We start from the raw sequence: 23,896 nt of genomic DNA, 5'->3' as shown, positions 1-23,896 counted from the left end.
TGCAGTACCAGATTGCCATAGAATTCTGATCATAACACACAGGGTACATCTTTCACATCCCATTTGGGCGTGTACGACAATCCAGTACCAATCGGTTGTATAGGTTCACCTTCTAATGCATTCTGAGATGATACGGCATATTTGATGTTATGCATATGGGTAAATTGTGGGAAAGATTTGACGATTCAGAAATAGGGGAGAGTCACGATTCAAATAACCTTAGCAAATGAAATTCGAGCAACATCGTTGAAAATTCCCTCAATCCAATATTTTAACCTTATAGTATACCACATAATTGTCCAAAATCATCAATACGACCAACGGTATAATCTCAGTCCAACTTAACTCGGTCCAAAGTGGCTTCAGCGTTTTGTTATACAATCTGATGCCAGTCAATACTGATAGATTGTATCGTTACAACTGCTCTGACAACGCCCCCATGCGACGCAGGAATAGAGTACACAGCGTTTGTCAACACATTGCTTATATCTGAATATTGATTGCATTCTGAGATTCCATCATTGCATTTGAGATCAACTCTATGAAATGTATGAATGGTTGGTGAACTTCGGGGGGAGAATGTAGCAATACCTTCGTATTGACAATAATTAGGTTTTGCCCTTGAATTCGATTTGGGCATAGGAGTTTCAATGCATGTATAGAACTCAACAATTTGTTAGAAATGTTTATATTTGTAAATGTTTACTCCCTGTTGTCCAGGCATTGATCAATCCAATAACAGCCTGCACATGACGTAGTATTTGTGTACTTCACCAAGTCTACATTGTACTCTGTCAGTTTACTGCATGTTGAGCAATACCCTCTAATTTAAAATAGTCGACCTAATATATAGCTATTTATCACCAAAGTATCACCCATTTTTATTATGAATGATGTGTTGTCATGATAGCAGTAGAAAATGTATTGTGCCTGTGGTAAGGTAATTTCAGTTGTAAACTGTCAGTGTCATGAGAACAGGTAATAGTGTAGCAAGAAATATAAATTTACAATTTCTCAAGTGGCAATTTATTGCATACTTCACACAGTACAACACAAGTTTTTCACTACAGGGGTTATTGCCTTCAAATTACCTTGGCAACAAATATATCTTAAATATAGAAATTATATAGTATATATAGCTTCTTTCAATAAAACCGAGCAAAAACAATGTTCTGAGTCAAAGTAACAGGCATAAGTGTTGAAAAGACAATTCTTTCTGTCAAGTGACAATGATAAATAATTTATAGACCATCTGCAGATGGCCCCCAACTTCTGAAAATGAGGTCCAGGGTCACATTATCAGTGACGTCATACATAGACATACACATAAATAAACCTGGAGAAACAAGAACAAAATCAGATTTCTTAATCACTATTTTGTTTTGACTGTAGTTAAGTTATTGTCAGTCATATGACAATTTATAATACCAGTTGTAACATTCTAATGTTTTCAATATGCATTCCATATGCTGCAAAGAATCCTCATAAAATACATAAAAAAAAATTTCAATCAACAACTCAGCATTCACATGTACGTAAAGAAATTAATTGGGTCACAGTGTGTTAAATTTCATCTGATGCATGTACGGGTGAAATCAATTTCAAATCAACTAGATAATGTATTCATGCTTATATGGAATATTAATCAGTGGCTGATTCAGAGGAGAGCACACACACACACACACACACACACCAACCATCGTTACTTGTACAAATGCATCTCAAGACGCAATGTGACAATAATGTCATTGCAAAGTGACTGTATCCGTTCCCTGAATATTAACAAGTCTGAAAACTGAAATTTAAATTACTGTTATTGTAACCTTACATACAAGTACACGTATGCATTACATATTGAGTCAATTCCTACAAAGTACAGGATAATCTGATCATTTCGATGACAATGTGCACAATTTGAATACAAGCCTCCATTCCGTAATTAAAAATAACTGGCAATATTTCTGAATTTGAATTCTGAAGCAGGTATATATTATCAGTTTTGTACAATCGTCTGTATCTATCTGCCCCGTTATAGGGAGCAACGTCCTGTAAATGAGATCTGGACTATGTTTCAGCCTCTGTCATCTAAAGTCTTCAACACCCGGCGAATCTTTAACAGGCTTGTTTTCTCGTCTACGTTTATCAACTTCAAAACCTGGAGGAGGTTTAACTACTTTTTTGGTCTCATCAATTTTGCTTGATGAGTGATGGAACTTAATTTGAATATCTGTCTGTGGTTCTGTCCTTTCATTTTTTTTATCATATTCTACTTTCCTATCGTGAAATCTTAGTGTCTTTTTGATAGCAGCTGCATCTTCAGTATTCCTCTTGTTGACCGTGTCTCTTTCATCTTTTTGTTCTTTTGAAAAATGTCTGCTTTCTTTTTCGTTCTCCTTATGATTTTTAGGTCTATCTGGAAATTTAGAGATGTCATTTTTATCATCCCTAAATTTCTCCTCATCCTCCATTTTAGTCCTATCTTTGTCTCTTCTATTTTGTCTCTGGTATTGGTGGCCATCATGCTGCTGGTATCCATAGTGATGGGTCTTATCTCTATGGTGATGCTCATAACTGTGGTGATAATGACCTCTGCCTCTTCCACGTCCACCAGTCTTCCAAGGAAATCTATAATTCCCAGGCTGCGGTCTGCTTTTTGAATCACTAACATGACTATCATTTATGTTGCACTTTTTCTCTATTTCATCATTGATTTTATCACAATCATCATTATTTTTTGCAACTTTTTTCTCAGTGTCAGTTGATTTAGCAGCAGGGACCTGTTTAGTTCTATCACTAGTTGTACGTTCACTTGTGTTCACCGATTCCTTGCGAGTGCTTTCTGCTGAATTTCTCTGAGACTTTTTGACAAATTTATCTCCATGTTGCCCTCTATCAGTATAGTATTTCTCACTTCTGGGCCTATGAGGGCGATCTCTTCCTTGCCGCGGTCTCTCACTATAAGGCCTCCAACTCTTAGGTCTAGCACTATCTGGTTTCCTTGAATTTTTATCTTTTACTATCTCAATTTTTGTTTTCTTTGTTTCTAATTTTGTTTTTTCTTGCACAGTTACTTTCTCTGCATCTTCATGATTGTCCAATTTTGTGTCAGAGGGTGTCAACTGTTGTTCACTCACATCATGTTGGCTCTCAACTTGAGTCTGTAAAGTACAATTAAACATATTACCGATAATATAAATCTGCTGAAACAATTAAGGCTTTAACAAATACTGGAATTGATTAATAACTGGATCAAGCTCTGTGCATGTGTGTGTGCATGGATACAAAATAATTGCTGAAAAAATTATTAGGTAATCTTCAGTATTACACATGTAGTGCAGTTTACACTGCTGTACCTATGAAAATGTACTTAATGTTAATATGCAAATGAGAAAAAAAAAACATAATTGGTATTTGTGTAGTATATTACGAAGGATACCTTTATATATGCACTTAAAATACTTAATAATGAATGATATAAGAATTTAGACAACAAATTGACCATTTTCCGTTTACTGCGAGAATTGCGCGTTATGCATGAAATCAAACGTAAAAACAGGACAAACAAAGGTTATAGCATCGTAGTGGCGTCATCGCATGGGATTCGACAAATGTGAAAGTATTTTGGGGATAATGTCATGCTTAATAATGTGCTGTACGCATTTGATGATAGGCAATTTCGATTAAGTAAGGGTATTCAAAAGCAATATTCCTTTGTCGAAGATTGGCCAGTCGATATGAGCTACAAATCAAGTCATTCGATTTTTGCAGCAGATGTTTGTTGCGCGTCTTTCATGCAACTCGCGAAATCTCGTAGTTGAACGGAAAATCACCTATTGGTTTGCAATAGTTGTGATGTGCCAATCCTATGGTAGTTTCACTGGCAATGTGCAAATTAGTATGTTATTTAATGACTGATATGCTAATCAAATGAGTTTAAACTCAGAATGTTTGATGTATGAAAAACACACATTTATTTTTTGATGTCGATGTTCATTATTTTTTCTCATTTAGTTGTTTGCTGGATTTATAGGTTGGTATTTTTGTTTACATCTGTGATTTTAGTCTAATTTATTCCAGAGCACCTCTACCACAATTTTAACTTAAATCCAATTTTTGAGATATCGAATGTTAATAAATAATCAAGTCACCACCTATGTTAATATAGCACCCATATCTTGTGCATACAGGATGCAATGTGCAGAACCCTTTGAGCAAATAATTTAACAAAACGTGGTTGTCAGCTCCTGTAATCCAAGCTTTCAAATACTTTATAATACAGCAATACATTATCTTACAGATGGTAACAGACCGATTAGGAAATTGACTTACAGCTGAGATATCGATTAGAAATTTATTCTTTTCAGCTTCAATATCAATAATAGCACCTTTGTTTTTTTGTTTCTGGAACAAGGCAGCCATTTTCTCCTGTTGTTTTCTCATCTCACTGTTGGGTACATAAGTATCAGGTTCCAGTAAATGTCGTGGTAGCTCTGCTTGTCTGAGTAGATCTAAATCATATTCTATATCTTCTCTACACACCAGACATACCACCTATCAATGACGATATTATGGTACAGTTAATGGGAAAACCAGACTGTAAAATGCTACAGAGTTGAGATTAATTGCAGCTACATGGTTAAAATATTTTCATGACTATTGGTACAATTGGCCTTCAACTTCTTGGAGGCATCAACAGAAGTGTTTTTTTAACCAACACCAGTCTGATTTCAACACCTCTTTCTATTGTCAAAAATGTCTGTTCTATGAGACTGATCATAGCTAACGGAAGTCAGAAGGCAAATAAGTTTATTCATATGTACTTGTAAGTCGGTCACATAAATCAATATTCAAACTATGAACAATGTCAAAAATATAATGTTTTAAGGAAACTACTAATAAATGAAACATGATTGAATTTTATGTTAATCTTTTGCCAATATTAAACAACAAATGGCCGAAGTAGTAATGTTGGATTTAGTCATGGTGAGAGAATAAAATAGTATACAGGTCCCAGGTGAGTACATGGTAAGCTGTATTTCACACTACACATTACTGTGAATGATATGCACCATCAGCATGTCATAATATAAGGTTATTATGAGGATACCCCAAAGTATGCACGAAGTCAGTACAGCGGGAGTATCGACCGACGTGCAGTGGAGGTCGATGCGACAGCGTACTGTCTGAGTGCATACTTTGAGGTATGCTCGTAATAACCTTATTATTATACATCTTTTTCTTCCAAACTTCTTTGTGTGGAGTCTGGTCAAACTCTGGTGGCATCCATGTTTGTTTTTATTATTAGAGGACGCTGACGCGCTTTATCATTCCATATTTGGAATTCGCATTTCCTTATATGGTAGAATGAAAATACAACGTAAAATATCGCAAAATTACGGCACGCTGTAACTTATGACGTTATGATGACAGATTTGTATTTGTCACTAGTTTCCTGTTTTAAATTCTTGCCTGTTACCTTGACATTCCATTATAACTGAAGAATTTTAAATACAGAAAAACAGGTTCTTTGGCTTGTGTGGGAAGGAGACTAAAACACTGCTTACCTGTTCTTCTTCATGTAAAGCATGTTCAATATAATTTGCCAGACAATGCGAGTGAAAATAATGATAACATGTCGTCTTGATAAATTCATCATCTTTCTGTGTAGGAAAGTACAAGCACAGTTAAAAATGGTGTAGGACGTGGATTCAAGTTTGAAATTTCAACAATGGCATAAATGTTTGATCTTGATGAATTTTAACATAAAAAAGGACAACGTTCAAATGAGAACTAAAAATCTCTTCCACCTGGTGCTGTCAGTGACTTTTTCAAAATTTGCATAATCAAATGTTTATGCAAATTCAGAGCATTCGTTTTGTACACTAGCGGTTCCTGAGCAGGACTGCAACAAGCCATGCATGGCACAGCACAGTCCCTGTTAGTTATCAAATTTAAGATATATAGTTTTGTTTATAGTAATATAATTTGACATAAACATGTCAAAATTATTGATCCAGAAGCTGATGCTTGATTATGACATTTAAATGATTGACATCTTGTATCTGATCATATTGAAAATATTGCTCTGGAACAGCATTAATTAAAACAAAATGGCAGCCAGTCACCATAATGTATTTTACGGGGTATTTTCATTCTACCATATTAGGAAATGATAATTCCAAATATGGAATGATTACACATGTAAGCGTTCTCTAATAATAACAAGTCATTGTCAATGACACGTCCCCGTTCCGTTCATATTTGAGTGACATATACATTCAAAGCAGATCATGACCGAAATGCACCTGCATATGTACAACACATTGTGCTAAATCTGAACAAAATCCATCCATGCATGACTGAGATCCGGTTCTGGAATTGTGAAAATATGTGATTTTGATGCATTTTCGGCCTTAAAATGGCCATCATTCCGCTATTGTTAAGCAGATCATGAAACAAATGCACATATCTATTTGTGACATGATGTACCATGTGTGTGTGAAGTTTGAACTTGATCAATCCAGACATGTCTTGGATACGGATCCAGAACTGAATTCTTTAACAAAATGGCCGCCAGTCGGCCATTTCGAATTTGATCCGGAAAAAAAAAAAGACGTGCATCAAGGTCCTATTATGTTTAATGTATGTACCAAATTTGAACAAAATCCATCCATGCATAACTGAGATACGGGTCCGGAATGGTGAAAATGTGCGATTTCAATGCATTTTCGGCCTTAAAGCGGCCCCCATTTGGCTATCGTTAATGAGATCATGAAACAAATGCACATACATATTTGTGACATGATGTACCTTGTGTGTGTGAAGTTTGAACTTGATCAATCCAGATATGTCTCGGATACGGATCCAGAACTGAATTCTTTAAAACAAAATGGCCGCCAGTCGGCTATTTCGAACTTGATCCGAAAAAAAAATGACGTGCATCAAGGTCCTATTATGTTTAATGTATGTACCAAATTTGAATGAAATCCGTCCATGCATAACTGAGATCCGGGTCCGGAATGGTGAAAATGTGCGATTTCAATGCATTTTCGGCCTTAAAGCGACCGCCATTTGGCTATCGTTAATGAGATCATGAAACAAATGCACATACATATTTGTGACATGATGTACCTTGTGTGTGTGAAGTTTGAACTCGATCAATCCAAGCATGTCTCAGATACGGATCCAGAACTGAATTCTTTAAAACAAAATGGCTGCCAGTCGGCCATTTCGAACCCGATCCAAAAAAAAAAATGACGTGCATCAAGGTCCTATTATGTTTAATGTATGTACCAAATTTGAACAAAATCCGTCCATGCATAACTGAGATCCGGGTCCGGAATGGTGAAAATGTGCAATTTTGATGCATTTTCGGCCTTAAAATGGCCGCTATTCGGCTATCGTTAATGAGATCATGAAACAAATGCACATACATATTTGTGACATGATGTACCTTGTGTGTGTGAAGTTTGAACTTGATCAATCCAGACATGTCTCGGATACGGATCCAGAACTGAATTCTTTAAAACAAAATGGCCGCCAGTCGGCCATTTCGAACCCGATCCAAAAAAAAAAATGACGTGCATCAAGGTCCTATTATGTTTAATGTATGTACCAAATTTGAACAAAATCCGTCCATGCATAACTGAGATCCGGGTCCGGAATGGTGAAAATGTGCGATTTTGATGCATTTTCGGCCTTAAAATGGCCGCTATTCGGCTATCGTTAATCGGATCATGAAAAAAATGCATGTGCATATGTCCCATATAAGGTGTGATGTATGAGTGAAGTTTGAACTTAATCGGTCCATGCATGTTCAAGATACAGGTGATCACGGACGCACGGACGCACACAGGGCAAAACATAAGTCCCCGTTTTCGGACTGCGTCCGAACGGGGACTAACAAGTCATTGAAAATGACACAGTTCTCGTTAAATTTGTGAAAGTTCTTTTCATGCTTGTTATATTAAAGTGGAGGGGTTGTTGCGAGCGTGTCCTTGAAACTGGAGTCCAAAGTGGCGTATACAACAGATTGTTTATTTACATCAAATTCGAACATGTGTTGCATGACGGCTGCTCCAGTTTAAGACATAGCAAAGAAAAACATAGATCACAAGTGAAAGCATGTCCAAGTTATCACATTTTAAACAAACAAGATGGCTGCCAGTCGGCCATATTTGATCAAATTGCAAATTGAATTGACATGTACATGTATCCATTTATGACATGCTAAATATCAATGAAAATAATACATGGGTGATATAGTAATATGGCCAAAAATAAAAACAACCGACAAAGTGGCATGTATAATGTATGTGCCAATTACGAATGAAAATGGTACATAAATCTTGGAAATATAGTAGTAAAGGCCAAAAAGTCAGATGGATGTCAATCAGCCATCCTTGATCCGATTTTGTCATGGACATGTATCCTAACATGTATAAAGTATTTGCCAAATTTGAATGAAAACTGACAAAGCATGTGCAAGATACCACATTTAAAAAAAAAAAACAAGATGCCTGCCAGTCGGCCATCTTCTATTCAATTGTTAAAGAGATTGTCATGGACATGTATCCTAAAATGTATAATCTATGTATCAATTTTGAATGAAAACTGACAAAGCAAGAAAAAACAAGATGGCTGCCAGTCGGCCATTTTGAATCGAATCACTAAACCACTGCATGTGCATATGTCCCACATAAAAGACTAGGCACATGCAAAGAATGAATGGAATCGGACCAACGAATTCTGAAATATGACTCTGGACAAACGCACGAACGGACAGACACACGGTTGCACGGACAAATGTACTTCGTCAAACAAACATGGCTGCCACCAGGGTTTGACCGGACTCCATACAAAGAAGTTTGATGATTATGTTCTACACTTTTTGAATTTCGGCATTCCAATGATGTATCCTTGGTAGGAAAAGATGTATAATAATAAGGTTATTATGAAGATACCTCAAAGTATGCACTCTGACATACTTTGAGGTATCTTCGTAGTAACCTTATATTGTCAATCTGTGGTGTACAACAACTTATCAACCTCTGTAACTGAAACTAGCTTGAGGGATAGCAACTTCAATCATTTATGAATAAATACATTAATCTGATCTAGCATCATGTTTACATATATCATTAAATGAATGAACAGTTAAACTTGTAATACGTACTCGACCGCGTTATCGCCCAGGGGCCTCAACTCAGAAAATCACGATTTTTTAGGGGTGGGCGCTTACCCGAGCACCCCCCTCGAAAAAGAGTGCAAATGAAAAATTTGATTCATCAAGTGACAGATTACGTCTTTAAGGGAAATCAAATTACGAAATTAGTTGAGTCGTCATTGATTTTCACAATGAAGAAACAGAAATGATCACAAAAAATATGCACATTTTATTACAATATTAATTATGTACCACCAGAATTTACGAAATTAAAAACATTTGAGTCTGTTGGAACACAGTTGAAGTAAAAATTGTCATATTATCTCCACTGACGAAGGTGTTGGATTGTATGCAAACTCTCGATGAAAATCACTTTCCGCCATGATGCATTTGCATATTTCACCTGCAGCGGCGTCCTTTGACCTAATGGGTCAAGTTGGTTATTAACCAATCACAATGCTGTGTTGTACTGACGCAATTCTTTGGAAATTCCCGAAGACTTTCCGGTAACACAATGCGGAAGTGAATTATCGATGTTGAAGTATGATCTGTTGGAATTGATTTCAGCGAAAAAACGACATAGTTTTTCCAAAAAACTAGTAACTAGCCATTTTTGAGAGGTAAACTGTATATGGCATGAAATATTTACCGCATTTTACTTGTATTAACAGGTCATTGTCGAAACATAGTTTACGCACGGTTACCGTGTTCTACGCATTCACAACATGTTCACAACGGTCAATATCCACGCTGTATCATATAAAAAACGATTACCAAGATTCGTACCGCAAGACCAAGTTTTAAATTATTTGCATTTTGAAGGCGTGGGCGCTTTGCCGAATGTGACCCCAAATATAAAAATTGCGCAAAAGTGGGGGGTGGGCGCTTGCCCTGGCATGGGCGCTAACGCAGTCAAGTACGGTATGTGCTACTTCATACTGGGTATCAGTTTTTTTTTGTTTTTCTTAATAATTTTTGTAAGGCAATTCATGCAAAATCAAAACCAATGTTTCAGGATTCTAGTGTGTTTCAAACTAGACAATGTCAGTAACATTAAAAAGATATACATGTAATCAATCTTCTTTCCATGACAAATGTATAGTACTATGCTCATATATAATTTATAACGCACGAATTGATCAAAATTGGGCTTGGCAGGCTAGATAAGCATGAACATTAACAAAAACAGAAATAGCCGCCTATTGGCCATATAAATATGTATTGATTTTGTACTGAGTTTGAAAAAAATCAGAAGGAGATGGCTCCGAATGAACAGATATCAATAAACGACTAGGTACTAACAGATGGACGGATGAATCCAATCCAAATTAATAATTAACAGATCTTTTGTCATATTATTCATTATAGCAAGTTTTCAAAGTAGATGAATAGTTCAAATGACGTCACATAACATCTTTAGTTTCAACTAAATCATTAACAAAATTTGGAAGGTGGGAATGTGTGTAGATACGTATACTTACCATCAGTTCATACAGGCATATCACACACTGTACAGATGGAAGGTTATTGCGAGTCAAACTTTCCTTGGCAAGCTGAGAATCGGAAGAAATGATGACATTAAGCCATTAGCAATTACTATACAGTATTTAAGTACCATATTATATTATGATTGGGGCCCTCTATAGTGGAGATCTGTTTCTTTATTTCTGCTTCGTTTTTTTGACATCGAGTTCGCTATTACGATATAAATTGTTACAGATTCAAATGAAGTCTATTGACAGCTGTCAGGTATATCATAAAACATTAATATAATTCTGTAATTTGTTTTTAAAAGTCACTTACAGTGTGACTCACACTTTGATATTTTTGGTGAGACAGCCACTATGTGTTACTGTACTGATCTGTGCCATTGTGTGCAAACAATTGTGGTGTCATTGTTCCTGAGTCTGAATATGCAAATTGATTTCTGATCTCTGTTTACTGCTGTATGGTCAAAATGGTTCCACATCAATTTTGGTAAGAGCTGTTACATACGTGACTTTATTATTAAACTTTTGGTTTATTAAAATAATTTTGGAATTGATTTTAGGTGTCTTTGTTTCTTTATTATATATATAGTGCATCAAAGCGCCACTGTCATACTGACCAGGAGTTAATTTAGAATGACCTGGATTTCAGTCTCAATGAAGAGAATGTTTTGAAATATATTCACAATATACAGTGTTGACTGCATTGAGTGGCCTTTTGCTTGTGTACCAGAACTATATATATATATATATATATTCATAAATAGGGCATTTACCTAGCTATTTCTGATTAGCGCCCTCACAGGTCACTTGCATTGTCTGTGTGACCTTTCACCTCTTTATGATCTGTTGCATAGGCAAGATTTTTGTACTGACTGATTGTTTCTTTAGCAATAATTTTCAAGGATTTGAACTTGAAACAAGTTCGTAGGTAAACCTGCATTTTGCAATTTTTTTAGACATACATTGTAATCATGTATGAAAACCTTATGCAATCCTACTAAAAGTTGGACCTTTGTTGTTATATAGGCCTCAAGAAAAAAAAGATCCGAGATTCTCATCAACCACAATTTACAGAGTGTTTCTCGTATATTAAGGGAACACTTCGAATTTTATACACAATTCTGTTCTGGACCACATCGCCAGTGAGATAAATTATAAACCTTCTGTTTGCAGGGAATTGTCATAGGCTTTAGACTAAGTCTAATATAAAACACATCATTGTATACTTACTTCAATGAGTTCATACAACATGGCACATCCCTGCCTTTCTTCAGCGAGATGATATAATTTGGCATGTAGACTGAAAGTATAAAAGTTTCAAATTATAATAATACAATCACAGTGGAGAAATGTAATCATATACAAGTTATATACACAAAAAACACATCTCTTTGTGGTGAAATCGCACTCCACCATAGACTTAACTGACACATTTAACACTATCGGATTACTTTGACACACACAAAAACTATACTATACACATACACTGATATTTAAACTTTTAAACATAAAATACTGTAAAACCATTTATTTTCAATGACGTTTAATTTCACTGTTTTGAGCATAATCACTGGGTTCATGAATTTGCCTGAAAAACAAAGATTTCTATTAATTGGACAAGTTCATGTGGATTTAACTCAGCGGATTATAGTTAACAGTAAAAACAACAAAATTAAAACCCAATGAATAATTAATGATTTTACAGTAGTATTAAATTGATCTTACTATCACCCAAAAAACATTTGTATTTATAAAGCATTTTAGATCTTACAACGCAATTACATAAAAAATATTCTGAGTGGCCAAATTGATAAACTCACATGAACAAAACAAATGCATTTATTGTTTTACAGTTGAAAATAATAGTATTGAGTACAAATGCTTGAATGTCTGTCTGTTGTTCACAGGAAATTACCAGTGTATGCAGCTATTTTCACAAAGGAAAACATGTTTTAAAAATCAAATTTAATTCTCTCCATTGACTCCATAGCATAAAAACATCTGAAACTATGCAGAGAAATAGGGTTATCACACAAAACCTCTGACATATCAAATGATTTACTTGTGTATACCAAGATCACTCAAATAAAATGCAACATCGTAGGATTTTTACGATTTTATCTTACCTTGTAAGTTGTTCATCTGAAAGTCCTCTTGAATTCTGTATTAGAATTTCTGGCACTGTTTGAGGATACTAAAAAAACATCAGTATTTTAGTTAGTATTGTATTAATTTATATATATATATGGTCTTTATTTACAAATTTAAGGCCATCGACCCATAAAAGTATTTACACGTACAAGAAGAATATTCAAAAAATAAAAATATTTTACAGAATATTTAAATAAAATCACATATCTCGTTCCTAAGTTTCAATGCATGAAAGATGTATGCAGCCAGTGGTTGTAAAATGTCAGAATTTTGAGAAGTAACAAGATCTATAAATTTATCAAAAGATGGGGTATTATAAAATGTATTGTGTAAGTATGAGGTTCGCAATTCATGGTAATATGGGCAAACAAGGAGAAAGTGAAACTCATTTTCAATTTCATCTATGTCACAAAGAGGGCAAAGACATTCGTCTCTCTCAATTACACCATGATCTCTTTCAATGCGAAGGCAGTGAGAAGAACATCAAAACCGTATTAATTTATGAAATACCAAGCCATGCATGGCACATTTCCCGTTAGTTATCAAATTTAAGACATATAGTTTTTGTGATTAGTAATATAGTTGGAATATAAACATGCCAGAAATATGGATCCAGATGCTTGATTATGATGATTTTTTAAAATTAAAATGGTTCACATTCAGTTATCTTGTATGTGATCATCAAACGATGTACTTGTCAATAATTAAGAGATATTGTTCTGAAACAGTAATAATTAAAACAAAATGGCCACCAGTCAGTGATTTTGAATACATCTGTATATCTATGACATGATGTATAATGAATATATACAATTTTAACATAATCAGTCAAAGCATGTCAGAGGCACTGGAACTGCATTGATTGAAACAGAATGGCCACCAGTCGGCAATTTTAAATTTGATCTGAAAAACAAAATGATGTGCATCAAGGTCCCAGAATGTTCAATGTATATACCAACTTTGAACAAAATCCATCTCTTAAACAGCCAAGATCTAGTTCCGGAATGCCAAAAATGCTTGATTTCAGTTCAAAAATGGCCGCATTTGGCCATCTTGGATCAGATCGTGAAACAAATTGTGCATATGTATAATATTATGTATGATGTATGTGTGAAGTCTAAATGTAATTGGTCCAGGCATGTCTAAGATATTATAGGTCCGGACAGGCGCACACACACATGCATGGACACACAGACGCACGCACAGAGGTCTATCTGTAAGCCCCGCTTTTGGACTGTGTAATAGTAGAGTGACTTAAGCAACAAGGATATTCAGGCAGTTAAGAAAGCACACCCTCAAAAACTATCAAGTGACCAGTTTTCATTCAACATGTGCCAGGTTAAGGGGAACATTATGGATAAACAAAAACAAGCAGCCTCTCGGCTGAGATAGCTCCGCTATTAGCAATGCACATTTCAATTAAAGAACAAAAGATATCATTAGAAAATAAACAATATGTATAGTATCAAACAAACGGACTTGCTGTTTTCAACAAGAATTCAAAAATATCACTTTTCACCAAAAATGACAAAAAAAATCATCAAAATTAGATAATTAAAGATATCACCATGAAATGAACAAATCTGAAAAAGGCCCACGTGTAGTACATATATGTATAATATCAAAGCAATTGGGCTTGCGGTTTTCAACAAGAAGTCAAAAATATCACTTTTTAGCAAAAATGACAAAAATATTGACCAAAATTGGATCATTAAAGATATCATCACAAAATGAACAAATCTGAGAGAGGTTCACATGTAGTACCTATATATGTAATATCAAAGTAATCGGACTTGGGGTTTTTTTTTGAAAGAAGTCAAATATATCACTTTTTACCAAAAATGAGAAAAATATTCACCAAAATTAGAGAATTGAAGATATCATCATGAAATGAAATCTGAAAGAGGTCTACCCAAGGTACATATACACCAAGTATCAAAGCATTGAGGCTTGTAGTTTTCAAGAAGAAGTCGAAAAAGTAAAACGTTGACACGGACGACGGACAATCACTCATCTGATAAGCTCCGCTCGACAAAGTCGACAGCGGAGCTAAAAAAACTGGTTATCTTATCTTTAATTTCCACAACATTTTACAATGAACACAAACAACTGTTAACTGCATATTTTATTAGGATATTATTTGCGTAACAAAATTTTCATTGTCGAAAACTTCTGATCGTTGGTCGAGCAACATGTATACACAGCAGAATCTAATTAACTGAATAACCTAACCCCTTAAAGTGACAATACAAGAATATTACTCACATTTTCTGATAACTTTAGAACCAATGTTATACGGACATATTGCGTATCAATATCTTCAGCTGTTGCGGGATGCAACTCTAAACTCAGACTACAAGCTGCATCACTAAAACACACAGACAATAATGATGGATTACCATACTGTGCAGTAACATTTGTAATGTAATATCAAGCATGTGCTTGAATTCTCTTACAATTATGACTACACTTTAAACCAGATCAAGATAGTCAAATATCAATTTGAATCCACTTTCTCCATTTGAATCTGGTCACTAGGTGTAAGTTTCTGTTGCATGTGAATCGTAAAATTTGCCTACACTTTCCAATCAATCAACATGTATCTAACAATTTTAAACCTTGTGATGATGGTCCCTGCTGTCATAATTTCAAACTTTTCACCCACCTTACATTTTGATCCACAGTCAACTCACTAATGTAAATAGCTTCTAGGAGTTCCAATTCTTGTGCTAGACTGTAAATAAGAACAGCATTTAACATAACAGAAATACTAAATCACCTTTTTGTGTGTACATGTGAATAATGAGCTGGTTTGTGATCACTAACACATCAAAGACATAGCCTGACAAGGTTGTGCGAGTTGCAGCCTCTGCAGTGCTCCAAACTCAACAGACACCTGACATAATGATGTAGTTTTTCACTTCCCAGATATATTTTTGTCGGCACCAATTAAATTGCAGGAACTTCAGATAGTGACAGCCATCAAAAAGTAACCATTCACAGCAGAGTTTATTTGTTGACATAATGTGTAATAAGGTGCTGGCAAATTTCCACCCAATTTGTTGAAAACAGTCTGATTTTTGATGACAATGCAAACTTATCATCTCATCTGCAAAGGAAAGACACAGTCTGATATAGCCTGACAAGGTCGTGTGAGTTGCACCTTTCGCGTGGTGTTACGATGGCCACCAAAATGAATATTCATTGAAATTCATTGCAAGAAGGCGTGAACTTTGCGAATTCGCAGTATTTATCTTGACAACAAGACATACACTATTCTGTCAGGTGTGATGCCGTTCAGCCAGCGAGGGCGCAACTAATTTTCATAACATGTCAGGCTATTTCTGTTGTGAAGTATTTTCACGATCAAAATATAATTCTATCAAAACAGTATTTTTTTTTTTAAATAAAGATTCAATCACAGTTGAATTCAACAGATAAAGGCAGCAGGTAACTGTTTTTTGCAGTAATTGTTTTCTGCATTGCAATGTGTGCATGTAATATTAACATGCATCAAATTTTACACAGTACATGTATGTAAGCAGCATCAAACATACATGAACAGAGAAGGGGCAGGGAAATAAAGTAAATGGGTAAACTTTGTTTCTTAAAAAATTTTAAATTCTCCATCAATGCTCAGTTTATCTTTTTAAAACAATTAATTTCTTGATTAAAAAAAACTATGACGTTTTCCCCATCAAAATCAAAGCCAAACGATCGCACTACAGCATCAGTAAATCTCTTCCATGTTGTGTTCACCATGAAGTTCCTGAACTGTCATTAGCAAATTTAAATGAGCTATAGTAATTTGAACACGTTGGCACCATCCAGCATTTTGATTGGTTAATTAGCAACTTCACCTTTTAGGTCAAAGAACACAGTTTCAGGTCATCTAGTTTATGAAAAAACATGGTGGATATCGTATCGCATCAAACGTTTACATGTGACCGAAATCATTCGCTTATTTTACACTCCACATTCACCATCATGCTAGAGGCAATATAGCTATTAAAATCAAAGCAAAACTCACATTAAATCATAAGAAAATCCACATTAAATTAAACTATATGAGATGAGCTTAGGTGAAGCTAGACTAGTCTGCTCCTGAATAATGATGGAGGTAAATAATCATTTCAGCGGGTATTTTGTTAAGAAGGAATAATATTACATTTATACAATCTAATAGAAATAACAATAAATATAAATATAGATGCAATAGACTCAGTTGACAATAATGTTCAGGTGGTAGTTGTTTTTCATCACAGGTATGTAAATAGAAAACTAAATATGTGAGTCGGCTAAATGTTCTTTTAATGTTTGCTTAAAAGTAGTGTGATTGGAAATATTTCTAATATGGTTAGGAAGGCTATTCCACAATTTGGTTCTATAATGATCCAGAGAACAAATTGACCAATGGTAGTTCTTTTATGTGGGCAGGCAAAGTTTTCATTTGACAAGGATCTATTTTGGTATGAATGGCCAGGAAAAGAGAAATAGTTACTTAGATTAATGGGAGTATTATTGTTGTACAGATTAAGAATAAAACATGCTAACTGGGGCTTGTGTTGGTCATGAATGTCAAGAAAACCCAGAGAATTAAAGAAAGGTCTGCTGTGAGTGAGTCTGTCCGTCTTTAAACATTATATAATGCATACCAGTTTTTTTGTTTGTTTATAAATTGGATCGAGGGAAGAGCGGTAAGTATTACCTCATACTTCTAAACCATAAAATCAATGTGGGAGAATTGAGGAGTTATAAAGTCGAATGAGAAGGAACCTTGGAAAGAAGTAGCGTAATTTTGAATTTAAGCCTATAAATGGTGGTATTTTAGCTAACACATGTTTTATGTGAGGTTTCCAAGTGAGGTGTTTATCTATGGTTAAGCCAAGGTAAGTAGCTGTATTACTATCCAAACTTATTCATGGCAAAACACCTGCTGAATTGTTCTTCAACAATGAGGAAATTGTTTTGTGAGATTATCATCGCATTCAAAAACATTGCAAACATTGCACATATTACATGCTGTTCGAAGACAGGAAACTAGCCAAACCGCAGTCTGAGATGAACATGGTTTTATTTCTTGCATTTGAATTTACAAAATTGTATTGATGTTTTGTGATATTGTGATTAATCTTGCATTTGTTGATAATAAGAAGAGATTACGAGGATACTTCAGAGTATGCACGAAGACAGTATAACGGGAGTATCGACAGACGCGCAGCACAGGTCGATGTAACGGTGTGATACATATTATTATACATCAGTCACTGTAACGCTACAAGTTACAGCATGCCGTAATTTTGCGTTATTTTAAAGGGTATTTTCATCCTACCATACAAGGAAATGCAAATTCCAAATATGGAATGATTATGTGCATAAGCGTCCTCTATATATATATATATATATATATATATATATATATAATAATAATAAAAACAAACATGGTTGCCATCAGGGTTTGACCTGACTCCGCACAAAGATGTTCGCTGATTCTGTTCTAAACTTTTGGAATTTGGCATTCTCATGATGTATCCTTTGAAGGTAACGATGTATAATAATAAGGTTATTATGAGAATACCTCAAAGTATGCACTCAGACAGTACATCGTGCATTGACCTCTGCTGCACGTCAGTCAATACTTTGAGATATTCTCGTAATAATATATAAGAGCAAGGGTATGCGAGAATGTGATGTGCAATGAAGATCACTACAAAGCCACCAGATACAAAAATGTACTAAGTATAAAAAAATATCCAAAAAATTCTAAGATTGGACTGTGACTTTTATAAACTATTTATCTATAATTTCATTTGACATAAGTGGTTAACGTGTGGGGTTTCAGAAACAAGACCGACTCCCCGGAGACCGAACACTTACAGCTCAGTCCCCGACGACTCGTTCATTGTCATTCTGCAATTTCTTTTTTGGTAACCAGAGTTCGATGTACTTTCGAAACAAGTTAAGGTCATGAAATTAGTATACGAGTAACAAAACTGCTGAATGTAGTTGGAAACCATGTACAATGAACCCGCGTAATGTAAATAACTTGTCAAAAAAGTGTAGCTGGTTACCTATCGTCAGATTCCGATGGACCACATACTCTCCCCTTTCCACTGGAGGCAGCCATTTTGATTTCCACATCACACTGAGCATGCGCCTTACAAATGTCAGTGACACGAGAAATGTTTTATCTATTGTGTCGACTCATGAAACTCGAGTAATACCAAAAAGTTCAACTATCATTGTAAAATGAATCTTTTTTTAACTCGTTTCTCATTCAATGTGGTTCAGCTGTGGTTGAACCACATTGAAAATGAAAATGAAAGACATCGTAAAATGTCTGGCGCCATCTGCGGTGAGTTACTCCAGAGACGTGGGGCACATGCCGACAAGTAGTCTGCGACTCGGAAGTTAACCAAAACCCTTTCCACTAATTTTTAAACTAAAAATTACAAGCATCACAGAAAATAAGATCACGTTAGAAGAACACATTTGTATAGATACCAATAACTTGTTATAATATATAGTATCACAGTAGGGGGAATAATGAAATGGGGAGCTTCTGCCACTGGCGGGTCCAGAAATTCGTGGCGGGGGGGGGGGGGGCTGCTATTGACGTGGCCGCGCATTTGATTTGTCAATTGATTTGACTTTTTTTGTTTTGCAGGCTGAAGGGGGCGAGCCCCCTAAATCTGCGCATGTTTGCTTGTAAGTTATTTTAACAACCAAGTAAAATTACGGTCCACTGTAGACAAAAAATATGGGAGTGTATAAATGGCGAGACCAGTGGCGGGTATATGGGGTTCTTGGGGTCCGGACCCCCCGTTGAAAAATTTATTTCAATTTAATATAAAAAAAATCATTAACTTAGTCTGGCGATTTTAAAGTTTGGACCCCCCCCCCCATAAAAAAATCCTGTATCCGCCCCTGGCGAAAAACTCTCGTGACACTGATTGCTAGTGGCGATGAAACGCAGTTGTTACGAACGTTGGCGATTTGGCTACAAATCAGCTGTACACATGTATCGCCACCTTGACAATAAGGGGCGGACCATTTAATATCCTGTTACGGGCCAGGAAGATTTTGTGAAAACAAATTCTATGACAATGCTTGAATAAAAAAATCCTAACACTATATGCATGTAGAAAACATCTGAAACTTTCAGACCCCCTGAAAAAAAAATGAAGACAAGAACTGACAAAAAATAATATTTTTAAAGAATGACTTTTATTGATCCTTTCCCTCAACAATTTCATCAACTATGTTGTTTAACAGTTCTTTCACAATGACTTTCTGCTGTATTTCTGTATAAACTGTTTCTAACAATGCATTCATTATCGATGGGGGTTGCGGATTGACGAACATCTCACCGACTGAGGGCAGTATTGCATTAGCTAACTGAATACGTAACAGATGTATTATTCCGTGTTAAAATATTTCAGTTGTGATCCCGATAGAAGTAAACACGGAAACAATAATGGAATACAAAACTGAATACGAAGAAAGCCTATGTCGATACAGCACTCAAATTCATCCGTAATTGGATTATTCACTAGTGTGATGGTGCTGTTTCGGGACAGTAATTGACCGAATCGTTCGATTTATTTCGCTTTCAGAATGTTCGACGTTATTACTTTCATTATACAATTAAGTTAAAATGGAAAGTAATTCTTCGTCGTTTGGTGTGTCGTTTTTTTCAGCAGTTTGTCAGTACGTAGAGTGGAACTTGTAAGTTTATCTTTCAAGTTAGTATTTCTACGAAATGCAAGGGCTTCCTTGAGCTTAGACCCTAGTATATAAGGGTTGAATGTAGTTGTGAATATTGTTTGCCCTTCATTATTAAGCATTGATTCACATAAATGTGAGATACGATTGTCATTTTCATTAATTGAAGAGTGTCTCATTAAATAAATAGATTAGGTTTATGTAAGAAATCGTTTAGATTATTACATGTTCGAGCATACCGAATGGTTTCGCTTTTTAAGTTAATAAATCCTTTGGATACTGATGTTGGGTGACAATAATTACGTTTCAAATATTGAAACTTTTCCGTTGTCTTGGTATGCGTCATGGAGTATTCAAATGTGAGCCAGTATTTGTTATGAAGCATATTAGCTTCCTGAACGAATTTGTGTAATTCAGGTACGGCACATTTGAATACCATGAAGATGACATCTCAAAAACGATACCAAGTTTTAATATATCGATCACCAAGTAGTAAAATCTGATTCTCCTGTAGGTGGAATGTAATGTCAGCAATCTCAGGTGAAGATGGTGATCCGATTCTAATTCCACATTGCATTGCATTAACGGTTGCTCGGATCGCTTCTTCGTGCCACAGTATTAGTATACATTGATACGACATCCATGGTTACTAGGACGTTATTTTCAGATACTTGTATTTTTTCGATTTTGTTAATAAAATCAGTAGTATCTTCGATTTATGTATGTTTCCTTTTAACGATTGGAATTAAAAAGTGGTCAACCAATTCTGATATTTTCTCTGTCGGACCAGAGCAACCACCGACTGATTATTGGTCTACCGAATAATATACTGCCCTCTGGTGGTAGTTTGTGTACTTTAGGCAGTAAATACCACCGGAGCGTTCTAACTTTGTAGTTTGATGGGTCTTTATATGTATACGTGTCGCAATCGATTAATTCCATTTCTGTAACGAGCTCATGGACCAAATTAGTTGTAACTATGGTATCGTTACCACTAATTTTAGTATAATATTACTCGTTGACATATATATAGTCAGTTGTATACATGATTGCAATTCCACGCCCTTTCTCGAGTGGTTTTATTACAATTGTGTTATCATTTATTGTTGCTCTTTCGGCAAAATTCATGTTTTGTTTGGGTTTATTAGTAGTAATTTTGGATATCTCAACTTTGGTTGCCTCAATGTAATTTTTGAGGCTACTGTCATGTGAGTCTGGTGGGTTCCATGTTGGTTTCATTTTGAAAGGATGTTGTTGAGATTGTTTATTGCGCATTAAATATTTGATACGTATTCTCCTAGATAGCATAGACATGTCTCTGAGCAAAGTGTGATAAGTTGGTTTAGGTGAGGTTGGTATAAATTTGAGTCCGTTGTCAAGGACAATGACCTCTGTTGGGGTTAGAATTTTACTCGAAAATTTCCGAATAAAATTTGAGGCCAACTGAGCTTGATCAGCCAACCGTTTATTTTTAGCCAGTTTTGTATTTTTTTATTCGTTTGCATCTTGCAATGTTTTTCTTACGTGAGAAGTGTCTATTGCGTTTTGTGTTATTGATTGTATGAACAGAGTCAATAGTAATAACGGTAGTTCTATTTTGGGAGGAAGTGGTGGCCCTGAAAAGAGCCATTTGGTTTGTGTGCCAAAGCACTGGTTTATTTAAGGCTAGAAGTGCGTTTTCTGCCCTTTCGGGGGTCCTGCACTCTTTTCCTCGATTGTTTGAGGAATTGCCTTAGTTTTTCAACATCCAGAGCCTGACGTTCTTCTCCAGCCAAGGGTTTGATATCTGCAAACGCTTCCTTCTCCTCCTTTACCAGAATGGTCTAGAATTTTTTCAGGTGGGTCGGTAAATACATGTCAAGTAGTTTAGAGTGTGCTGGTTAGAAGCCTGGTTTGGAAGATCGTGGTTTGGAAGAGAGAAGACATCCAGGAGGTGGACTGACAGCAAAACCCGTTCATGATGTCAAAGAGGGCTATTATAAAAGTCGTCTACTTTACTTAAACGGGAGAGTCGTCACCTGCGCACGCGCGGGAATTGAGTCCCAAGCGACGATAACAACACACGCTTAAAAACGCAAAGGCTCATGGGTAGACGCTTGTTTGTAAACAATGACACGCTATGGCCATCTGACGCATGCGCAGGTAATGACTCCCCCCGCTTTAAAATACTGAAAAAAATATAAACTGTTGAGTGCAAAAAAAAAAAAAAAAAATCCATAGGGAAAAAATGTAGGCTTCATTTCAGTCTTCCTGCCGCCCCCAGGATATCGAATGGTCCGCCTCTAAGGGGTGAACGTAAAAAATAACGCCTATAACAGGAATATGTCTGTTAATCTCTACCTGAGATAAGAGAGGTCGGGACTGAGAATCAGAATGATACATGGTACGCTACCAAGTCCGTTGAAAAAACCATGAAAAAATAGCTACGGGCCCGAATCGCGGTCATGGCAAAAGTTGACACGAGCAATTGCACGTCTGTGTCCCTTGTAATAAATACATGAAATAAAATATTGCATATTTCGAATATAAGTGCTGTTATTTTGTGACAGAGCGGGTGTGAGAGATGTATGTTAGGTGTAATTGTGCATGGTGGATGTCTGTTCAATATCATGATAAAATAAATAACACATGTTGATTCGGGCAATATCAAGGAATGGAGGCCCCCAGGGGGAGGGGCAAACGATCTGGCTGTACAAATGGTGAAACATGAACATATATCTGTGTAACGTGATAACGGATTGGCTACTTGGATTAGCTAGACTTGATTACGTTCATGTCGCCTTGCTCGAAGCGGATGTGACTTATTTTTTCTGATGAACTTTGTTATTCGAATATATATATATATATATATATATATATATATATATATATATATATATATATATATATATATATATATGTGTGTGTGTGTGTGTATGTGTGTGTATAGCTGACTTTAATGGATAGGTGGCCCGTAATCAGGTCACGTACACGATAGTATGTTGAAATGAGCATAATGGTCTGAAAGGTACGTGTATATACATGTACTGTAAACAGTTTATCGATTGAAATGGTTGATAACTACCTTGAATATTCAAGTACTAACATACCAGCACCGTAATTGCCCTTGCTAATTGAGTTACTGTACATTTCACGTTACGTAATAATTATATGATTAGGTGAAGTGAAAACGAACGTTATTTATGAAATGCTTTTAAAAGTAAAAATACGCCAGAACAAACATAGAAAAGCTTTCAACGTGTGACGACGTGCTGCATATGATCTACACCTATATCATGTATTACCTAAAACAAGGACAAATTGTCTAATCCTCCAGCATTATCCAGCCCTGGAGTTCCTGTTTCGACTACGGGGAATAATATTA

General features: G+C 35.6%; 1 protein-coding gene across 1 annotated transcript; it reads right to left on the bottom strand.

Moving 5' to 3' along the window:
- Positions 1 to 1,003: 1,003 nt before the first annotated feature.
- Positions 1,004 to 18,952, bottom strand: LOC102804335 (uncharacterized). Its single transcript, XM_006818022.3, has 9 exons — positions 18,879 to 18,952; positions 15,473 to 15,541; positions 15,073 to 15,175; positions 12,783 to 12,850; positions 11,887 to 11,956; positions 10,648 to 10,719; positions 5,565 to 5,660; positions 4,330 to 4,551; positions 1,004 to 3,158 (listed from the first exon to the last, which is right to left on the bottom strand). The coding sequence occupies exons 1-9, from the start codon at positions 18,932 to 18,934 to the stop codon at positions 2,082 to 2,084; spliced, it is 1,833 nt and encodes a 610-aa protein (XP_006818085.1). The 5' UTR covers positions 18,935 to 18,952; the 3' UTR covers positions 1,004 to 2,081.
- Between the last annotated feature and the right edge of the window lie 4,944 nt (positions 18,953 to 23,896).

The sequence above is a fragment of the Saccoglossus kowalevskii genome, chromosome 16 (assembly GCF_978046115.1).
Source record: "Saccoglossus kowalevskii chromosome 16, keSacKowa6.1, whole genome shotgun sequence".
Lineage (NCBI taxonomy): Eukaryota > Metazoa > Hemichordata > Enteropneusta > Harrimaniidae > Saccoglossus > Saccoglossus kowalevskii.
This window is presented reverse-complemented; position numbering and strand designations above follow the sequence as displayed.

Excerpts from the sequence above, each read along its gene's own strand:
- LOC102804335 (XM_006818022.3), bottom strand. The coding sequence starts at position 18,934 with ATGGCTGCCTCCAGTGGAAAGGGGAGAGTATGTGGTCCATCGGAATCT. Across the intron at positions 15,542-18,878 it reads CCATCGGAATCTGACGATAG|TCTAGCACAAGAATTGGAAC; the intron begins GTAACCAGCTAC and ends TCTTATTTACAG. Across the intron at positions 4,552-5,564 it reads CTTTACATGAAGAAGAACAG|GTGGTATGTCTGGTGTGTAG; the intron begins GTAAGCAGTGTT and ends CGTCATTGATAG.